Here is a 17,311-nt window from a genome sequence, read left to right as displayed (position 1 = left end):
AAAAGTAATTGCACCCATCAGTAATTAGAATGCACTGTAAAATTGTGAAAACAAAGAACTATGATTGCACTTCCAATAAAGTGTCTCAAAATACAGCACCGCTGTTGCTAATCAACTGTATTTTAATATTAAAATAAACTGTTTTGAACAGCAGCATTAGATTTAGTTAACTTAAGCTACAGGCTACATTTATTTAAATGCAGTCTCCATGGCAACAAAAGCCCACTAAATTCTGGAATATCACTGCTACCAAGTGGCACCTTTTACTTCCAGGAAGGCTGAGACTGCTTGGAAGCCCTCTGGGACACCGCACACCTGAACGCCTTGTCAGCACATGAGTCAGAGTTTGGCACAAGTGGACTGTAAATAGACATGAGAAGAGATCTCTGATTCATGTGAAATTAAAATTAATTACACTGTGGTAGACGCAGCGCTAAAGAGAAGCCTCGGCTACCTCAATTCACACCGCTCAGACAAAAAGGAAGAAGGAAAGCTACAGAAGAGCACAGAGAGACGGAGGGATAAAATGTTATTAGATCTGTCCAAAACAACTTCTGAAATGAAGAAAACTTTAAGTTTTGTTTTTTTTTTAAAGGAAAAACCACCCAAGGATTAGAGACTAAGCCTTTCATTTAATGTTCAATTTAAGTACTGCTGACCTGAACAGAGGACTGCATTTTCTTCTAATGTGGAATCTTAGCTATTTATTCCGTTTGTGTTGCTCTCTCCTGCTCTTCTGTTTGTCAGCATAAAGGCGAAAAGCGGTCCAATTAAATACAGAAGAAATTCCCTGTCAGGTTAAAATCAGAAATGAAGCTATACCATTCAAGGGAACTCCTTCATCTTTAATCCTAATGTCAGTGGTTTATAATTAATTGGAATTAAGTGGATCAAGTCTCTGTAAAGCATACTCCACTAGCATACCATCTGTACCTGCAATTCACTAGAGCCCCGAGACGTGCAGTTCATACTAAGTGTACTTGTTCAGGCCAGTCACTTGAGGTCTGAGGTGTCTGACTTGAAACATCAGAACCATCCCCCTTGTTGGCAGCCTCATTACCATTGTCGCCAGCTTGAGATGCTGCTTCCCCAGCCAGAGGATTTCCCTCCAGAGGATTTTCTTCTCCTCTTTGGGTTCCTCTACCTTCACTGATCGCAGCATCTTCAAACACTGAAACTTCTGGAGGCATCAGTTCCACATCCCTCACACTTTCGGACTCGTCTTTGACACAGGGGAGCTGAGAATCTGCACTGATTTCTGTAGCTGCTGGAGGAATCAGAGCAATACTTTGAGGGTTCATGTCATGAAACCAAGCCATGATATTGCCAAGAAGATTGTCACTGATGTTGGCGTCTTGGCTGGCTGAGTCAGGGTCACTGGGTGAGGGGAAGAATTCACTTCTTGCCTCACTGGGAGGGTGGGAACTCAGGGTGTCAGTTGAAGACGGGCCTCTTTCTGCTCCTAGTCTCATGAGGCTGTCACCGAGCTCCAACAGCTCAGAGCCGCTCAACGCGGCTCGAGGGCTGTCAGCGTTCCTGGGGACGGAGTCCAGTCTAGAAGGTAAAGAGGTGCCTATTGCCCCTAAGGATGCTTCATTACTGAGAAAGTCTGTACTTTCTTCATCGATGGCCAGCCCAGATTCTTGCAGAGATAACTGTATTGCAAGAAGTATATTGGGATCGTCTTCATCCAAGGAACTCAGAGCCTGAGGCAACAGAAATTAAAATTACTTCAAAATTTAAAAGGAAAAATGATTGAACCCAGTGAAGTCTGCAGTGTTCTTTTACTACCCAGATAATTAATAGTACCTCTATTTATACAGAAGAACTTTTTGACCTACTACAATCTTATTTTAATTTTCTCCTTGCCCATGCTAAAGGGAAAATAAACTACTTAACTGTAAATCTGAAATAGAAAAATCTTTCCCTGTAGTACAGCTCTGAAGCAAAGATTGTGGAAGGGAAGGGAGAAAAAGGAGAGCAACAGAAGTAAAAACAGGAAGCCAGGCTCAAGGGAGAAAGAGCAAAAGGCAGGGGCAACGAGGCTACCCAGAAAGGCTACCTGAAGAGAGTCCTGGTTCTCGGAGCGACTGGCGGGTGTGTAGTCACGCAGGGAAGAGGTGTGCAGCGCACTCATAGACGCAGAGCTTACCACGGAGGCGCCTGGCCTGCGGCCACCGCCACCTTCCGGGAGATCTGTTTCGAAGCAAGCAGTGCCAGAGGGTTTAGTCATATCAGGTCTCATACAACTTTTTAACTAAATCGATGACTTCTCTTTGAGCGCTGGTGAAAACCCAGGGTCACAAGTTCACTTCGTCTTTCAGAGATTTTTCATCCATATTGTCTCACCACAAGCAACAACATATATCTAACACAATTATTTCAAATCCATGATCGGTCTTTACAACTTTATTTAGATTATACATGGTTCTATTCATAAAGGCAAGTGCTGCCAAGTGTTCATCTTTTTCCCCTTAGGCAACAAGGAAGGTGTTTTAGTTTTCAGAGTTCTTAAAACTAAAGAATTTGCAAGTTACAATAGCCCCCAAAGCTAATCTTTAGGCCTGTCGATCCTGATATATTAAAGATGAGCTGCTGACACTGCTGTAGTTTGAAGATTTTCAATTAACAATTTAATATTTAAAGGATGATAATTTATCTTCACTACTAGGAATTTAAAAAATGTTGATAGGAGAACTAAGGTTAGGAGAAAAATATTTCATGAACATACTAAGGGTAACCAACAGCTACAATCTATCAAGTGCTCGCTAGGTGCTATTCGTATTTAAGGGTTTTACACACACTACCCCATTTAATGCTCACAACAAGCCCACAAAGTGACACTACTGTTCTTGCTTCTTTAGAATGAGGGGACCAAAGCTTGCAGAGGTTGAGGGACGAAAGCTTCACACTGACATGCGGCAGAGCTGGAGTCATGAGCTCAGGTCTGTCTGACTCCCCAGTTCATGTTCTTAATCGCCCTGGTTTTCTGCATCCTGTGACATTAGAAGCACCTGCATGCTGACTGTATACCTAAATTGTAAACCCTTTCACAGCATTTAGATTAGCCACTTTTACGAAGACATGCAAGAGAAGTAAGAGATTACAGCAAACCCAATTCAAGGGCTCACCTAAAGTGCTTTCACTTGGCTCGTCGGGGTCTGGAGGGTTACTCAGCAGACTGTGCACATCTCCTCGCCGGCGCTGTTGTCTGTGCCTTCTCCGATACTGAAATTCAGCATATTCCTGCATAAACCACAGGTTATAAAATACGGGAGAGCATGCACATTTTAAAATCCAAATAAAACCAACCATACACTTTTTTTCCAGGAAAAAAAATGTGTGATTTTATACACATATTATAAAATCACTTGGCTTTAGAAAAAGAAAACTTCAGGTTTTGCCATGCCAAGGAAAACAGAAAAGGTAAAATGGAAAAGAAAAATTTTACATAGCCATTGTAACTGTGTGAATAAATTGGGAATACTTGCAAGCTCCAATGCTAGATCATAACTGAGCTTCATTTCATATGCCTGGACCTTGTTATCTAAAGTTATAACTAATACCAAAATAATTTTACTCATATGAGTTAGGCCCTCTCTGGAGATCTGGTTTTTAAAAAAGGACTGTGATATATGCAACAGAAAAAAAATAAAATAAAAGCACACACAGTTAAGTACTTGTTAGACTGAGGATCTGGTTATTCTTTGGGACTATAAACCATATTTATGGCAAAAAAAGAATATGCTGCTGCTGCTGCTAAGTCGCTTCAGTCGTGTCTGACTCTGTGCGACCCCAAAGACGGCAGACCACCAGGCTTCCCCGTCCCTGGGATTCTCCAGGCAAGAATGCCAGAGTGGGTTGCCATTTCCTTCTCCAATGCATGAAAGTGAAAGTGAAGTCGCTCAGTCGTGTCTGACTCCTAACAACCCCATGGACTGCAGCCCACCAGGCTCCTCTGTCCATGGGATTTTCCAGGCAAGAGTGCTGGAGTGGGGTGCCATTAAAAAGAATATGAGGCTACCTTTAAAATAATGTACCTGGCTTCCTTCCTGTGTTAGTTCATATGGAGGGTGACCTACAGCCCAGGCAAGGCACAGTGTTTTCAATTTAGCATATGGGAAGACACAGATGTGGGCAAATGTCCGCAAGCCTACTTCACATTTGTGGTAACAGTTTTAAGTGGGTTTGCTATCACCGGAGGCAGAACCTGGGACTATTTGCTACCACCTGGGTACACATGTCCTCTTCCAGATTTTAGTGACAGACAGACCAGTGTACATGATACCAGCACGTGTGTGTTAGTCGCTGAGTCGTGCCCGACTCTGTGTATTCTCCTGGACTACAGTCCACCAGGCTCCTCTATCCATGGGCTTTTCTAGGCAAGGCCATTGGAAAAATAGCCATTGTCATTTTCTTCTCCAGGGGATCTTCCTGACCCAGGGATCGAACCTGGGTCTCCCGCACTGCAGGCAGACTCTCTGCCACTGAGCCACCAGAGAAGCCCTGATACCAGCATAAAAAGGCTAATTTTGAGAATCATTGTAGAATCTTTGAGTGATATACACTAAAATATGATTTTGGTTTATGATTCGTGATTATCTAGTTACTCTAGAATATTCAATATGATTATATTGTGAAAGTAACAGAAATAAATGAGAGTAAGTTTTATAATCCCAGTAAAACTTCCACATCGTGTCACTCAGGTGAAATTCTCCTTTTTCTACGTAAGTAGCTGGACTCTAATTAAAGAATGGAAGGCATCCTATCAGGTTAGAAATAAATGAACATAAGATACTACAAGTGTCCAGAGAGATTAACCAGGGTCTTTAAAATTTACTGCTGAGCTGAGGCATCGTTTCCTCTTTTCCTGGAGGCCGATCATCTGAAACTGGATGACTGTGTCATCATGGCTCACAGGACCACCAAGTACTGCCACATTTCTCAGACAAAGATGGCAACAGAATATTATGCCAGTTTGAGATTTATCTTTGTGATCCACACAGTCAAAGGCTTTGGCATAGTCAATAAAGCAGAAATAGATGTTTTTCTGGAATTCTCTTGCTTTTTCGAGGATCCAGCGGATGTTGGCAATTTGATCTCTGGTTCCTCTTCCTTTGACTATGCCAAAGCCTTTGACTGTGTGGATCACAAGAAACTGTGGAAAATTCTGAAAGAGACGGGAATACCAGACCACCTGACCCGCCTCCTGAGAAACCTGTATGCAGGTCAGAAAGCAATAGTTAGAACTGGACATGAACAACAGACTGGTTCCAAATAGGAAAAGGAGTCCGTCAAGGCTGTATATTGTCACCCTGCTAATTTAACTTCTATGCAGAGTACATCATGAGAAACGCTGGGCTGGAGGAAGCACAGCTGGAATCAAGATTGTGAGGAGAAATATCAATAACCTCAGACATGCAGATGACATGACCTTTATGGCAAAAAGTGAAGAAGAACTAAAAAGCCTCTTGATGAAAGTGAAAGAGGAGAGTGAAAAAGTTGGCTTAAAGCTCAACATTCAGAAAACGAAGATCATGGCATCCGGTCCCATCACTTCATGCAAAATAGATGTGAAAACAGTGGCTGACTTTATTTTTTTGGGCTCCAAAATCACTACAGATGGTGACTGCAGCCAGGAAATTAAAAGACACTTACTCTTTGGAAGGAAAGTTATGACCAACCTAGACAGGATACTGAAAAGCAGAGACATTACTTTGCCAACAAAGGTCTGTCTAGTCAAGGCTATGGTTTTTCCAGTTGTCATGTATGGATGTTAGAGTTGGACTAAAAAGAAAGCTGAGTGCAGAAGAATTGATGCTTTTGAACTGTGGTGTTGGAGAAGACTCTTGAGAGTCCCTTGGACTGCAAGGAGATTCAACCAGTCCATCCTAAAGGAGATCAGTCTGGGGTGTTCATTGGAAGGACTGATGTTGAAGCTGAAACTCCAATACTTTGGTTACCTGATGCAAAGAGCTGATTCATTTGAAAAGACCCTGATTGAGGGCAGGAGAAGAAGGGGATGACAGAGGATGAGATGGTTGGATGGCATCACCAACTCAATGGACATGACTTTGGGTGAACTCCAGGAGTTGGTGATGGACAGGGAGGCCTGGCATGCTGTGGTTCATGGAGTCGCAAAGAGTCGGACACTACTGAGCGACTGAACGGAACTTATCTTTAGGAAGAATTTGTTTACTTTGTACAGTTGGTGATGGTACAAAGTTACTCAGAATTAAATAAACTATTTCATAGAATATACATATTTCCATTGAAGAAAACTAAATAGTTGAAAAACAACTGTAAAAGAAACTTGTTATAGTTATTCTGATAAAAAAATCAAGTGGCATTCTCTCACCATGCAATACACTTTTAAAAAATTATTTTCAGAAAAGTAAACTTATCTGAAAACTTCCATGGAGTCCTAAGATCTCCAAGTAAGCATATGAAAGGCTTTAGTCAGAATACTCCAAATGGTTTGAGAGTGTTATGGCTACAGAGAAGATTTAGAAGTTCTAGGATTTATAGGGGGAAACAGTGCCAGGAGTGTTTTATTATTGTAAATAATAACAGCCACCGTTTATTGAACACCAGCTCTGTCAGTGACTTAAACAGATGCTTTAATCCTTCCAGAACTTCCATGGGGTAGATATCAGGATCCACATTTGAAAGATGAGAAATGAAGGAAGGTACAGCCTAAGTCGACCTTAAGTTATAGGGTTAGACCTTGAGTCCTGGTGTCCCTGAGACATCTCTATCACACTCTCTCCTCTGGGCTCCACTGCCTTTGTTGTTGTTGTTTCAGTTGCTCCATTTGTGTCCGACTCTGTGCGATCCTATGGACTACTGCCCGCCAGGCTCCTCTGTCCATGGAATTCTCCAGGCCAGAATACTGGAGTGAGTTGCCATTTCCTTTTCCAGGGAATCTTCCCAACCCAGGGATCAAACCCATGTCTCATGGAGCACCTGCGCTGGCAGGCAGATTCTTTAACACTGAGCCACCAGGGAAGTCCCACAGCCCTTAAAGGGGCACAAAACAAACACTGATGCTTGTCAATGACTCATTCAATTTAGCTTAAAAAGAATAAGATGTAATTAACCTTAACAAAAAATATAAATTCAGCCTAAAAGTCTATTGAAGTTTGGCAACATTACTTTTTCATAATCTATATGAAGGCAAAGAGCTAGTTTTCAAAGATATAATTTTGGTAGATACTTGATAATCACACACATGAAGAATTTTAAAATTTCATACTACACAGTAATTCTTTAGATTTTCAATGTTTACATAAAAGCTTGGTGCTCAATGTGCCAAATACGTTAAAGAATAAAAAAGTTAAATGATTCTTAAGAATAAAATACTATTTATAATTTCACATTTTTTCAATCCCTGGAGAACAAGAGCTCAATAATTTTATTTAGAAATATTCACACATAAGATAAAAAGCTTCTCTATGTTTACTACAACGAAATCGTGTCAATCATATTTGCAGGCTCTCAATATTCAAGGACAAATATTTTGAAATTCTTTTAAGTTACTGCCACAGTCAGAAGTCTCAAGATGATGCATACCTGATTGTGAATTTATTTTTGCTCTATTGTGTTTCTACCTTGATATGAAATCTTTGTACTCTGTTTTTGATAACTGAAGCTTATTTATTCCTCCTTTTAGGTGGAAATTTTCCAAACTATCCCCAAAGCTGAAATTATATTATAACACAGAAATATTAAAGTATAGTTTCAAGTAAAGAAAAGGTTCATAATTTGTTCTACAATAGAAAATTCATAAATATATCAAAATTTTTTTAAAAAATTTAAGTGAATTTAAAATTTTCGTATCAGAGCTCTAAGCACAAATTTTTCCTCAAGTCAATGCTGTTTTGGATATATCTACCAATATCAAAAGGCCACAAGGTGATTGCAAGTATTCTCAGCAGCTAAAAGGAGAAAGTATCTGATTTAAATAAACCACAGTCATTTACGAATAATAATCAATTCCATTGTCTTTCAGTTGCAGATATTATATGGGCTATAAATGATACAGGTTTCATAGTTTACAAGAATTAAGTTAAAAGGTTATATCAAAGCGTCGAATATACGGTATACTGTTGTATGAAGTACAAAGTAGAGAGAACTGCTAAGACCACTTAAAATCAGACTCAACAGTGACAGTGGCAATTTAAATCTCAGAAAATAGCAATGTGTTTAAGATTTTCACTTTATCTTGTTTTTATTGCTATTTGTAGTATTATGGACCTTATTTTAAAATGGGATATAAAAGAACAACAATGAAAACAAAAAGATTGTGAAAATCTTAAAGAGAAGCAAAAAGGAAATGATCAAAGCACTCTTTCTGCATAAAACATTAATGTTAAGCTTTCACCTAAATGACTATAAATAAATTATAACAGGTTGTTTCAATAACTTGAAAAAAATAGATTTTGTATTTATGTTTTTTATAAATTCAGACTGAAACAAGTAATATTATAATTAGAAGTGCATTTCTAATAAATAAAATTTCTATTTCTGTTAAAGATATTTTCCAAAAATGTACCCTGAAAGCTGGCCTTCCATAATTAAAATTCAGTAATTAAAAATTATAAGAGGGGGTATGCATTTAATAATGTGATGATAATTCAATACCATAAGAAGGTAAATGTAGGCTCTGCTGAGGCACTGTTACAATAAAGGAAAGAAAAAACATTGTTTACAGCCTCAAAGGGATGTTTAGAGAACAAAAAAGTGAAAGGGAAAGTGAAGTTGCTCAGTTGTGTCTGACTCTTTGTAACCCCCATGGACTTTAGCCTACCAGGTTCCTCCATCCATGGGATTTTCCAGGCAAGAGTAAACAAATGAGGGTGTAAATATAAGCAGGACTGCACTAAGGAAAATTATAACTAACCCAACCCAACCCAAACCAACCCCACCCCCACAAAACAATTACCTCAGGTGATGCAAATCCTAAATATTCCCAATCCCATGTTCCACCAGCAAAGCTACAAAGAAATTAGACACACCATTTGATTTATTATCAGTACAGCAAAGTACAAATAATCAGACCCTTGTCCTTTGAACATTACTTCTAACTCCTTTGCTTGGAACTTACTTAACCAAAGACCAACTACTGAATATAATTAAAATAATTCTTTCATTATTTCTTTCAAATTCTATGTTGTTTTATGTTTATGTAAAATGGTGGAAAATTAAAAATCACCATGCTATACCAGAGTATATTTTATGATTGCTTCTATTTTTAAGTGTTTATATAAAAATAAGGGTCCAAGGAATTTCTAATCCTTATAATTAGTACAAACAAGAAAATATGCTTCAAGTTATAATGCCAGTATAAGTATCTGAAATAAAACAACCAAACTCAACTGTTCTTTAATGGATGAGTATGTGGATCACTTACAAAACTTTACTAACATCAGATTTCTAATTTCCTTACAACTTTTTACCAGAAAATACAAGTATGATGATAACAAGTTGGCAAGGCTTCCAAATTCTACATCATAAGATGTCTATGACTATCAAAATGACACATTAGAATACTTGTTGAATAATGAGTTCATTGAAGTGTGAGATTTACCTACCTTAATTTAGTCTGAGAAACTACACAATGACCAACAAAAAATAACAAGAAAAACAGAAATAGTACTGGAGAAAAAAAAAAAATCACCAAAAAGAAGTTAACATACTTTTATAAGCTATCCATATTTCAGGTATAAGTAACTTTCAGGAATATGAATCCCAGTTGGACAAAAAATACACTTGCTGCCTCTGTGGCTGGTGCTAGGGTGAGGTTCACAGTGTGTATCCTTTTTACCTGCGTCGTGGAGCTTCCGGCGAGTCTGCAGGAGCGACTCCCCGAGCCACAGACGCCAGGAACTCTTGCCTTTTCTGCTGTACAAGGCATGCCGCCTTGATGATCTTGTGGCGGGGTGTGCGAAGGTAAGGCCTATTGACTTTTTGGGCAAGGTCTTCAGTGACCATTTCTAGGTCTGTCTATGTTAAGAAAAAACAAACAAAAAGATTATAGGACAAATGGGTAAGTCAACAGTAAATTCAGTGTCTACCTGGTTAAATCTAACTCTCTTTTGAAATCAGAAAGTAATCCAACCATCATAACAACTTTCAATTTAACAAGTTTCTACTTTGCAAATTTTAGGAAAACACCATTCATTCAACAGGCATTTATAGCAATGCAGTTGGTATGGATTACAAAGTAGTAGTGAGTACAGCAGCTGTATAAAAAAAATTTATAAACTTGCCTGTATGAAAAAGAACTAGTAAAATTCAAAGCACTGTACATGCAGATGCAAGGCCACATGGCATAGACTTTATGTAAATGCTGAAGGAAGGTGAGGCAAGGCAAAACCTTTGGGATCTGGGGTTAAGTCTAGAAGACCTCATGGAGAATATGAATATCAAGTATTGAAAGAAATATAAGACATAAATTAGTAGAGGGGAGTTTAAACGGATGATAAAAACATCCATAGCAAGAGGACAAAGTTTGGTTACTTCAAAAAAAGAGGAATGTATAATATACTTGGTTGGCTACACTCATGTCAGTTGGCTTAAATGTTTTACTTATTTTTAAAAGTACTCTAAGTTTTTCTTTCAGTTGCACTGTTAAAATGAACTGGCCAATAACAATTTTCTCATCTAGTAAGTGATGCTGTTAGTTTCATTTTTGAAGACAAAATTCTATCAGGCCAGATTTCAACCTCAACCAGTTTAAAATAAATAAGTGTAGTAGGAAATGCTTGCCTAGCTCAGAGCTCACTCCAATCTGCATAGTGTCAAATTCAAACATAAAGAAAATTTCAATTTATTACAGTAACTTTTTTTTTTATTTAGAAACCATTCTAAAAATGGAAACAAAATTGTTAATTACACTCTAGTAAGATAAAACTTAGTTGTAAAGCGGTTGAGAAAGGAGAAAACTTGTTTTTCATCATAACTGCATTTAAGTTTAATAAAAAAAGATATCTTACTTGCATGAGTTCAAAAATTTCTTTCTTTGTGCTTTTAAGTTCTAAGAAAAATCCATATGGATAAGAACACTTAAGAATGCGTCGAGTTTTTAAGAGCACATGAACTGCATCTTCAATGAAAGTGGTATCTGGACAGGCTCCTTCAGCTATAAAGTAAACCAGGCACAGTAAAAAAATTTCTTTGCAAATATGCTGTTATAAAATTAATTAAACAACTAAGTGTTCTTAAAAGAAAGAAAAAAAAAAGACAAATCTCCACGAAGAAACTGAAGAAGCTGTATCTATATCATAATATTTACTTGAATCAGACTAAAAACCTATGTGAAACTCATACATTTTGCATTTATGTGACCTGCATACATTTATAAATGGAACACGCCCCTGCAGTGGCCCAGGAATGCATCCTAAAGGAACGCATACAATGATCCTGGATTCTGTTCTCACCCTGTTTGTAAACAAATCTACTTTAAGTTCTAGGCTTTACTAAGTTTCTCAGGTTGTCCCCAGCAGAATTTAGAATAAATGCCTTGCTAAGTTCTTAAAAAAAAAAAAGAGTCTAATTATAAATTATGCTTCTGCAAAAATGATATTGTAAGGTAAAAGATATAACATTGTGGGGGAACAACTGGGTAGCGAATGCATTAGCAGTAAATGAACACTTTGCGGAGAGAAAGAGCAGAAGAGGGGAAGAGCAGCTTTATTTCTTCCTTTCTTAGTCTTCTTTTGATTCTTTCTTATATCTTACTACGCTGTCTAGAACCTCCAAAAGGTTGAAGAGAAGCAGCAATTCAAATCTACAAGTATTTACTTTACATTTACATGTTTTGGGCACTGTTCTAAGCATTAGGAACACATCGGTGACAAAACATACTGTATAATCTGTGGGGATTTTTTCTTTCAGTTTTTACTGCAGACAATTAACACTTCAAGAGTTTACTATTGACTTGATATAGTTATGTCATTACTATGGTCTAAGAACTAGTAATTAACAAGGAGATTAAGCTGCTATTGATGCTTTTTGTCCCATTCTAAGTTATTTAGCTTACGGTTATTGTTTTAGTAAAAAAGTTATTCTCATGAAAAGGCTGTTAGTACTCACTACTTTTATAAAATGGACCAAAAAAACATAAAGATGATCGGTTACATTTTAGGCTTAAAACCTTTTATATTTACACTATGATAATTTTAAAAATATGACTTTTTACAACAAACATGCCAGAACCTGTATGCTGTCACTGTGAGGTATTTATTATATTCAAATTATATAATTAGTATTCAATCCATTTTTAGGAATGTTCTTTTTGAACTTCCATTTTCGGAACCGTAAGTAAGTGCTCTCTCATGACTTCGCTTTTTGACTCCAATGTCCATTATTTACCAATGAGATGATTTTCTCCCAAACCTGTACTTGACTTCCATTCCATAAGGCACTCTCTCTGCTAAATTTCTCAAGAATCTTTGGGAGTTAGTCATACAACTGGACAGCTTGTGAATCCTGCTCTGTTGAGTAGGTCAGGGATGCCTTTTCGGTCCATACACTTTTGCCCACATTGTAGAGCATCAGCAATGGTGCAGAGTAAACAAAACCATGATGTGTGCTGAGGAGAAGATGAGGTAAGCCAGATGGAAAACTAATTAGAGGCCTCAAATGCTAAAGTGCACTCTGGACTTGAAAGAACTCCAAACTACCAAATGAGCTAATGGAAATAATGTAGTCCTTTAAGGGTCTTAATCTCCTACCAAAGAAGTGACTTAAGCATGACAGATATTTTATATTAACTACCATATGTGTCACTTATAACTTACTTTCTTTGAGAGCTCTACTCAATTGCTCCATCTTTTCTTTGGCTGTTTTAAGAAGGCGTTGTTCTAACTAAAGGAATAGAAATAAACATATCATTTTCTTCCTTACAACAGTATTATACAGTACATCTGAAATGATATAGGACATACCTGATAGCTATGTTCATGATTTTTAAATCTTGTATAATAGTGCATGAATCTGTCAAGTTCCTGAAATCGCTTGTGTTTTTTTTCAGCCTAAGAAACAGAAGTCCAAATGACTTTTATAATATAAACAAAAGTACTAGCTACTAAAATTAGGCTTTTGACCACACAAAAAATTATTAGTAAAAGATAGTAATGCATACAAATTTGTTGCTTGCTTTGCTGAGAAAATAATAACCAATACATTTTAAATGCTTTCCAGAATAAAGTCTTGCATTGGTATTTTCTGTGACAAACCACTGAATCCACTATTCCCAGAGTGTGAAGTAAATATGTCTCTCAAGCCCTATGGTCATCAAATCTTCAATGTTTTATTATATTGCATATTGCTATGGACTAAAACGTGTCTCCCATCAAATTCATATGTTGAATGTCTAACCCCCAACGTGACTATATTTGGAAACAGTCCCTGTGATATCACCCTGTGAGGCGATAAAGGGGGAACAAGGTCATGAGGGTGGAGAACTAATCCAACAGAGCTGGCGCTCTTGCAAGCAGAGGAAGGGACACCAGAGCTTGCTCTCCCTCCCTGTGAAGACACAGTAAGCAGACAGCTGCCCGTAAGCCAGGGGGAGTCAGCACCAGAAGCCGACCCGGCACAGGCCTTGGCCCTGGACTCTGTAGTCTCAAGAACTGTGAAAAACACATTTTGTCATTTGAGCCACTTGGTCTGTGGCATTTTGTTATGGCAGCCAAGCAGACTAAGATACCTATTGTATGAAATAACATATCATATTGTTGATATAATGTTAAAATTATTTTTGAGTCATTTTAGAGTTATGCTGGGATATATGTCTTTTCTGATATTACCCATATAAACAATAAAAAATTTAAAAAAAAGAGAGCTCAGGCTTATAGAGCCATTTTGTTTAAATTAAAGGCTACTTAAAAGTGTATTGAATTTAATGCCTCATTACAATAAAGGTAGGAAAAGAAGAAATGCAAAATACTTCCACTGGTATTAAGTGGCTTAACCAGAGGTCTTGGCTTAAACAGTTTTCTCTACCTCCACAGTCATTTCCTTGGATTGCTCCTCCACATGCTGAATGACTTCATAGCGAGTACATCTGTAATATCCTCCAGTGGAAGAACTATGTTTTTTCCATTCTTCCAGACAAATCCAGCAAAAGTCATACTTGCACTGCAAAAGAAAACATCTGTGCAAACATCTCCCCATGTTGGTATGCAAATTACTTTTCAATTCCTAGTTAATCAATTAGTTAAGAGATTAAACAATCCTGCCTGTGTGACCAGGGACACAAACCTTCTCAAAGACAAGCCCTCTGTTGCAGGTCTTCTCTGAAGGCCTTATCTGCACTATGGAAAGATGTGAGGGTAGTTTAGAATTATTGTTTATAAGGATAAATTAAAATATAAATAATATTATTAAGTAATCTCAAGAAATCTTTAAAAATATCAATATGATACTCTTTCCAAATAACAAAAACAGATACTGACAAATGTTTCATTTTTCACGTGCATAGTAATCTTACTTTGGTCTCTAAAGCTCTACCAGTGTATTTGAAAACTTCTGTTGACTTTGACAAACTGGTTTTGAAACTGGGAATAAGTTAAAAAGGTCTTTAATCAGAACACCTAACAAAAAACCTATTTCTCTTTAAAAAAATTGTAAATTTTTAAATTTAAAAATTGTAAAAAAACTGTAATTCCAAACAATGCCAAAAATATGAGCATTCCAGTATGAAAATATATCCTTTTTTTCTCTTAAATGCTTATGGATTTTGAGTCAGAAAGATCTTTCTAATTTAAATCAATGTTTTCTCGTGGTACATTTACAGCTCATTTTTTAAAAATATTTACATCTTTGATCTGTATCTATGAATTAAACTTTCTTCCACGCAGCTGTCCAGTTGTCTCAATACCATTTATTACACAGCCCACATTTCTCTACTGGTTGGCAATGCTTCCTTTACTAACACTAAATCCCCATGTATGTATCTATTTCCCTGGGCTTTGTTTCATTGATCTGTAGATTCATGTACCAGAGCTATGCTGTTTTAATTACTGAGCCTTTATAGTGTGGCCTACTATTTGGACATGGCAACCCACTCAACACTCTTGCTTGGCAAATCCTATGGATGGAGGAGCCTGGTTAGGCTACTCCATGGGGTCGCTAGGAGTCGGACACGACTGAGTGACTTCACTTTCACTTTTCACTTTCATACATTGGAGAAGGAAATGGCAACCCACTCCAGTATTCTTGCCTGGAGAATCCCAGGGACGGGGGAGCCTGGTAGGCTGCTGTCTCTGGGGTCTCACAGAGTTGGACATGACTGAAGCGACTTAGCGGCAGCAGCAGCAGTTCCTCCTCACTGCTCTTTTCCAAAGTTTTTTGGCTCTTATTTCGTTTCTCCATATGAACTTTTGGATTAACTTGTCTAGATGAAGAAATAAAACCTGCTGGTATTTTTGTTGCAATCTTTCTAAGAACTTCGTTAGCTTTCCATTTGTTTGTCCACTTCTAAGACCTACAGATAGGGGTCTTAACGTTTTCTTCAGGTGAAAGTGAAGTCGCTCAGTCGAGTCCGACTCTTTGCAACCCCATGGACTGTAGCCCACCAGGGTTCTTCGTCCATGGGATTCTCCAGGCAAGAATACTGGAGTGGGTTGCCATTTCCTTCTCCAGGGGATCTTCCTGACCCAGGGATCGAACCTGGGTCTCCCGCATTGGAGGCAGGCACTTTAACCTCTGAGCCCCCAGGGAAGCCCTTTCTTCTCTTACACATTTCTTAAGCTTCTTTCTAGATAGAGGAAGTCTTTCCTTTCAGCATATACTCTATCTGGATGTTGCTGGAACACGTGAAGGCTATTACTCTCTGCATATCATTTTTGTATTCTGCTAGTTAATTAAGTTTTTATTGTTTGCAGTAGTTTTTCAGTTGATTCTTGTGGGTTTTCTAGGTATACAATTATGCTGTCTGTAAAAAAAAAGAGACAATTTTACTACCTCATTTCTAATCTTTACATCTTCAATTTCTTTTCATTGTTAAATTATGTTGACTGGTATCCTCGGTCCACTGTTAATAATATTTGTGATGAGAGCATTTTTATGTTGTTCTCAATTTTAGGAGAGTGCCACTAGTTTCCCCACTAAATACCATGCTAATTTTTGGACTAAAGTAAATTTATTTTTATCATACTTAAAAGGAAAATTTTGTGTATTCCTATTTCTTTGTGTGTCTTACAAAGAATGGTTGCTGAGTTTTTGTTAAATCCGTTTTTAGCATCTACAGAAAATTTACATAGTTTTTCGTCTTGTATCTACTAAGATAAGGTACAGTAATAGCTTTTTAATATCAAACCATTCTTATATTCCTGAAAGAAACCCCAAGTGATTAATTACCTTTTTAAAGAATTAAAAACATGTTTTTTCATTTAGATATAACCGATGGTCAATTACTCTCCTAATGCACTCTGCTGGATTGTATTCGCTAATATCTCTATTTTCTCCTCCAATATCTTATTTAGGACTTGTGCATTGTTATTCATAAATAAGACTGATCTATACTTTCAATGGGGTTTCCAGGTGGTGTTAGTGGTAAAGAACCTGCCTGCCAATGCAGGAGACTTGAGAGAGGTGCGTTTGATCCCTGGGCTGGGAAGATCTCCTGGAGAAGGAAATGGCAACCCGCTCCAGTATTCTTGCCAGGGAAATCCCATGGTCAGAGGAGTCTGGCAGGCTACAGTTCTTGGGATTGCAAAGAGTTGGACATGACTCAGTGTGCACGCACGCGCCTGCACGCACGCGCACGCACACGCGCGCACACACACACACACACACTCAATACTTATCAAGCACTCACATCAAGGCTCTACTCATTTTATAATAATAATCTGAAAGTTTCCAGGTTTTTCCTTTTTGTCCCAGAAACAGTTTAAATCATATTGAAATTACTTATTCCTTAAGTTTTGATAAAATTTTATTGTGAAACTGTTAGGGGCTATTGCTTTTAAAGAAAACATTGTTGAAAAAAACTCATCTGGGGAGTGAGTTTGTTCGGATATTTCTTCTAGGGTTAGTTTAATAAATTAAATTTTCTTAGAAAATCAATCCATTTCAAATCCAAGTTCAAACTTATCTGAAAGAGTTGAGTAAAATTATCTATTATTATTTTACATTCTATGATAAGAATTTTACATTCTATGATAAGAAAAAGAAAACAGAACTTTGATAATTTTTAAGTTTTTAGTTGCAGCATATAAATTTTCCACAGAGCCAGATCAAATTTCAAGTGATTTAAACTGTGTAAGAATATAAAATTTAAATAGTTTCCTAAAAATCATCT

General features: G+C 37.5%; 1 protein-coding gene across 1 annotated transcript in view; it reads right to left on the bottom strand.

Moving 5' to 3' along the window:
• Positions 1-262: 262 nt before the first annotated feature.
• The window catches only part of ANKIB1 (ankyrin repeat and IBR domain containing 1), a 153,062-nt gene continuing 136,013 nt past the window's right edge, over positions 263-17,311 (bottom strand). The window contains exons 12-20 of the mRNA XM_052638783.1: positions 14,011-14,145; positions 12,951-13,037; positions 12,804-12,870; positions 10,998-11,143; positions 9,827-10,005; positions 8,945-8,996; positions 3,132-3,246; positions 2,063-2,196; positions 263-1,706 (exon numbers count right to left, since the gene is read on the bottom strand). Coding sequence (XP_052494743.1) covers positions 966-1,706; positions 2,063-2,196; positions 3,132-3,246; positions 8,945-8,996; positions 9,827-10,005; positions 10,998-11,143; positions 12,804-12,870; positions 12,951-13,037; positions 14,011-14,145 — 1,656 coding nt within the window. The 3' untranslated portion in view covers positions 263-965. The remainder of the gene's footprint in view (positions 1,707-2,062; positions 2,197-3,131; positions 3,247-8,944; positions 8,997-9,826; positions 10,006-10,997; positions 11,144-12,803; positions 12,871-12,950; positions 13,038-14,010; positions 14,146-17,311) is intronic.

This window comes from Budorcas taxicolor, chromosome 4, assembly GCF_023091745.1.
Source record: "Budorcas taxicolor isolate Tak-1 chromosome 4, Takin1.1, whole genome shotgun sequence".
NCBI classification, from domain to species: domain Eukaryota; kingdom Metazoa; phylum Chordata; class Mammalia; order Artiodactyla; family Bovidae; genus Budorcas; species Budorcas taxicolor.
This window is presented reverse-complemented; position numbering and strand designations above follow the sequence as displayed.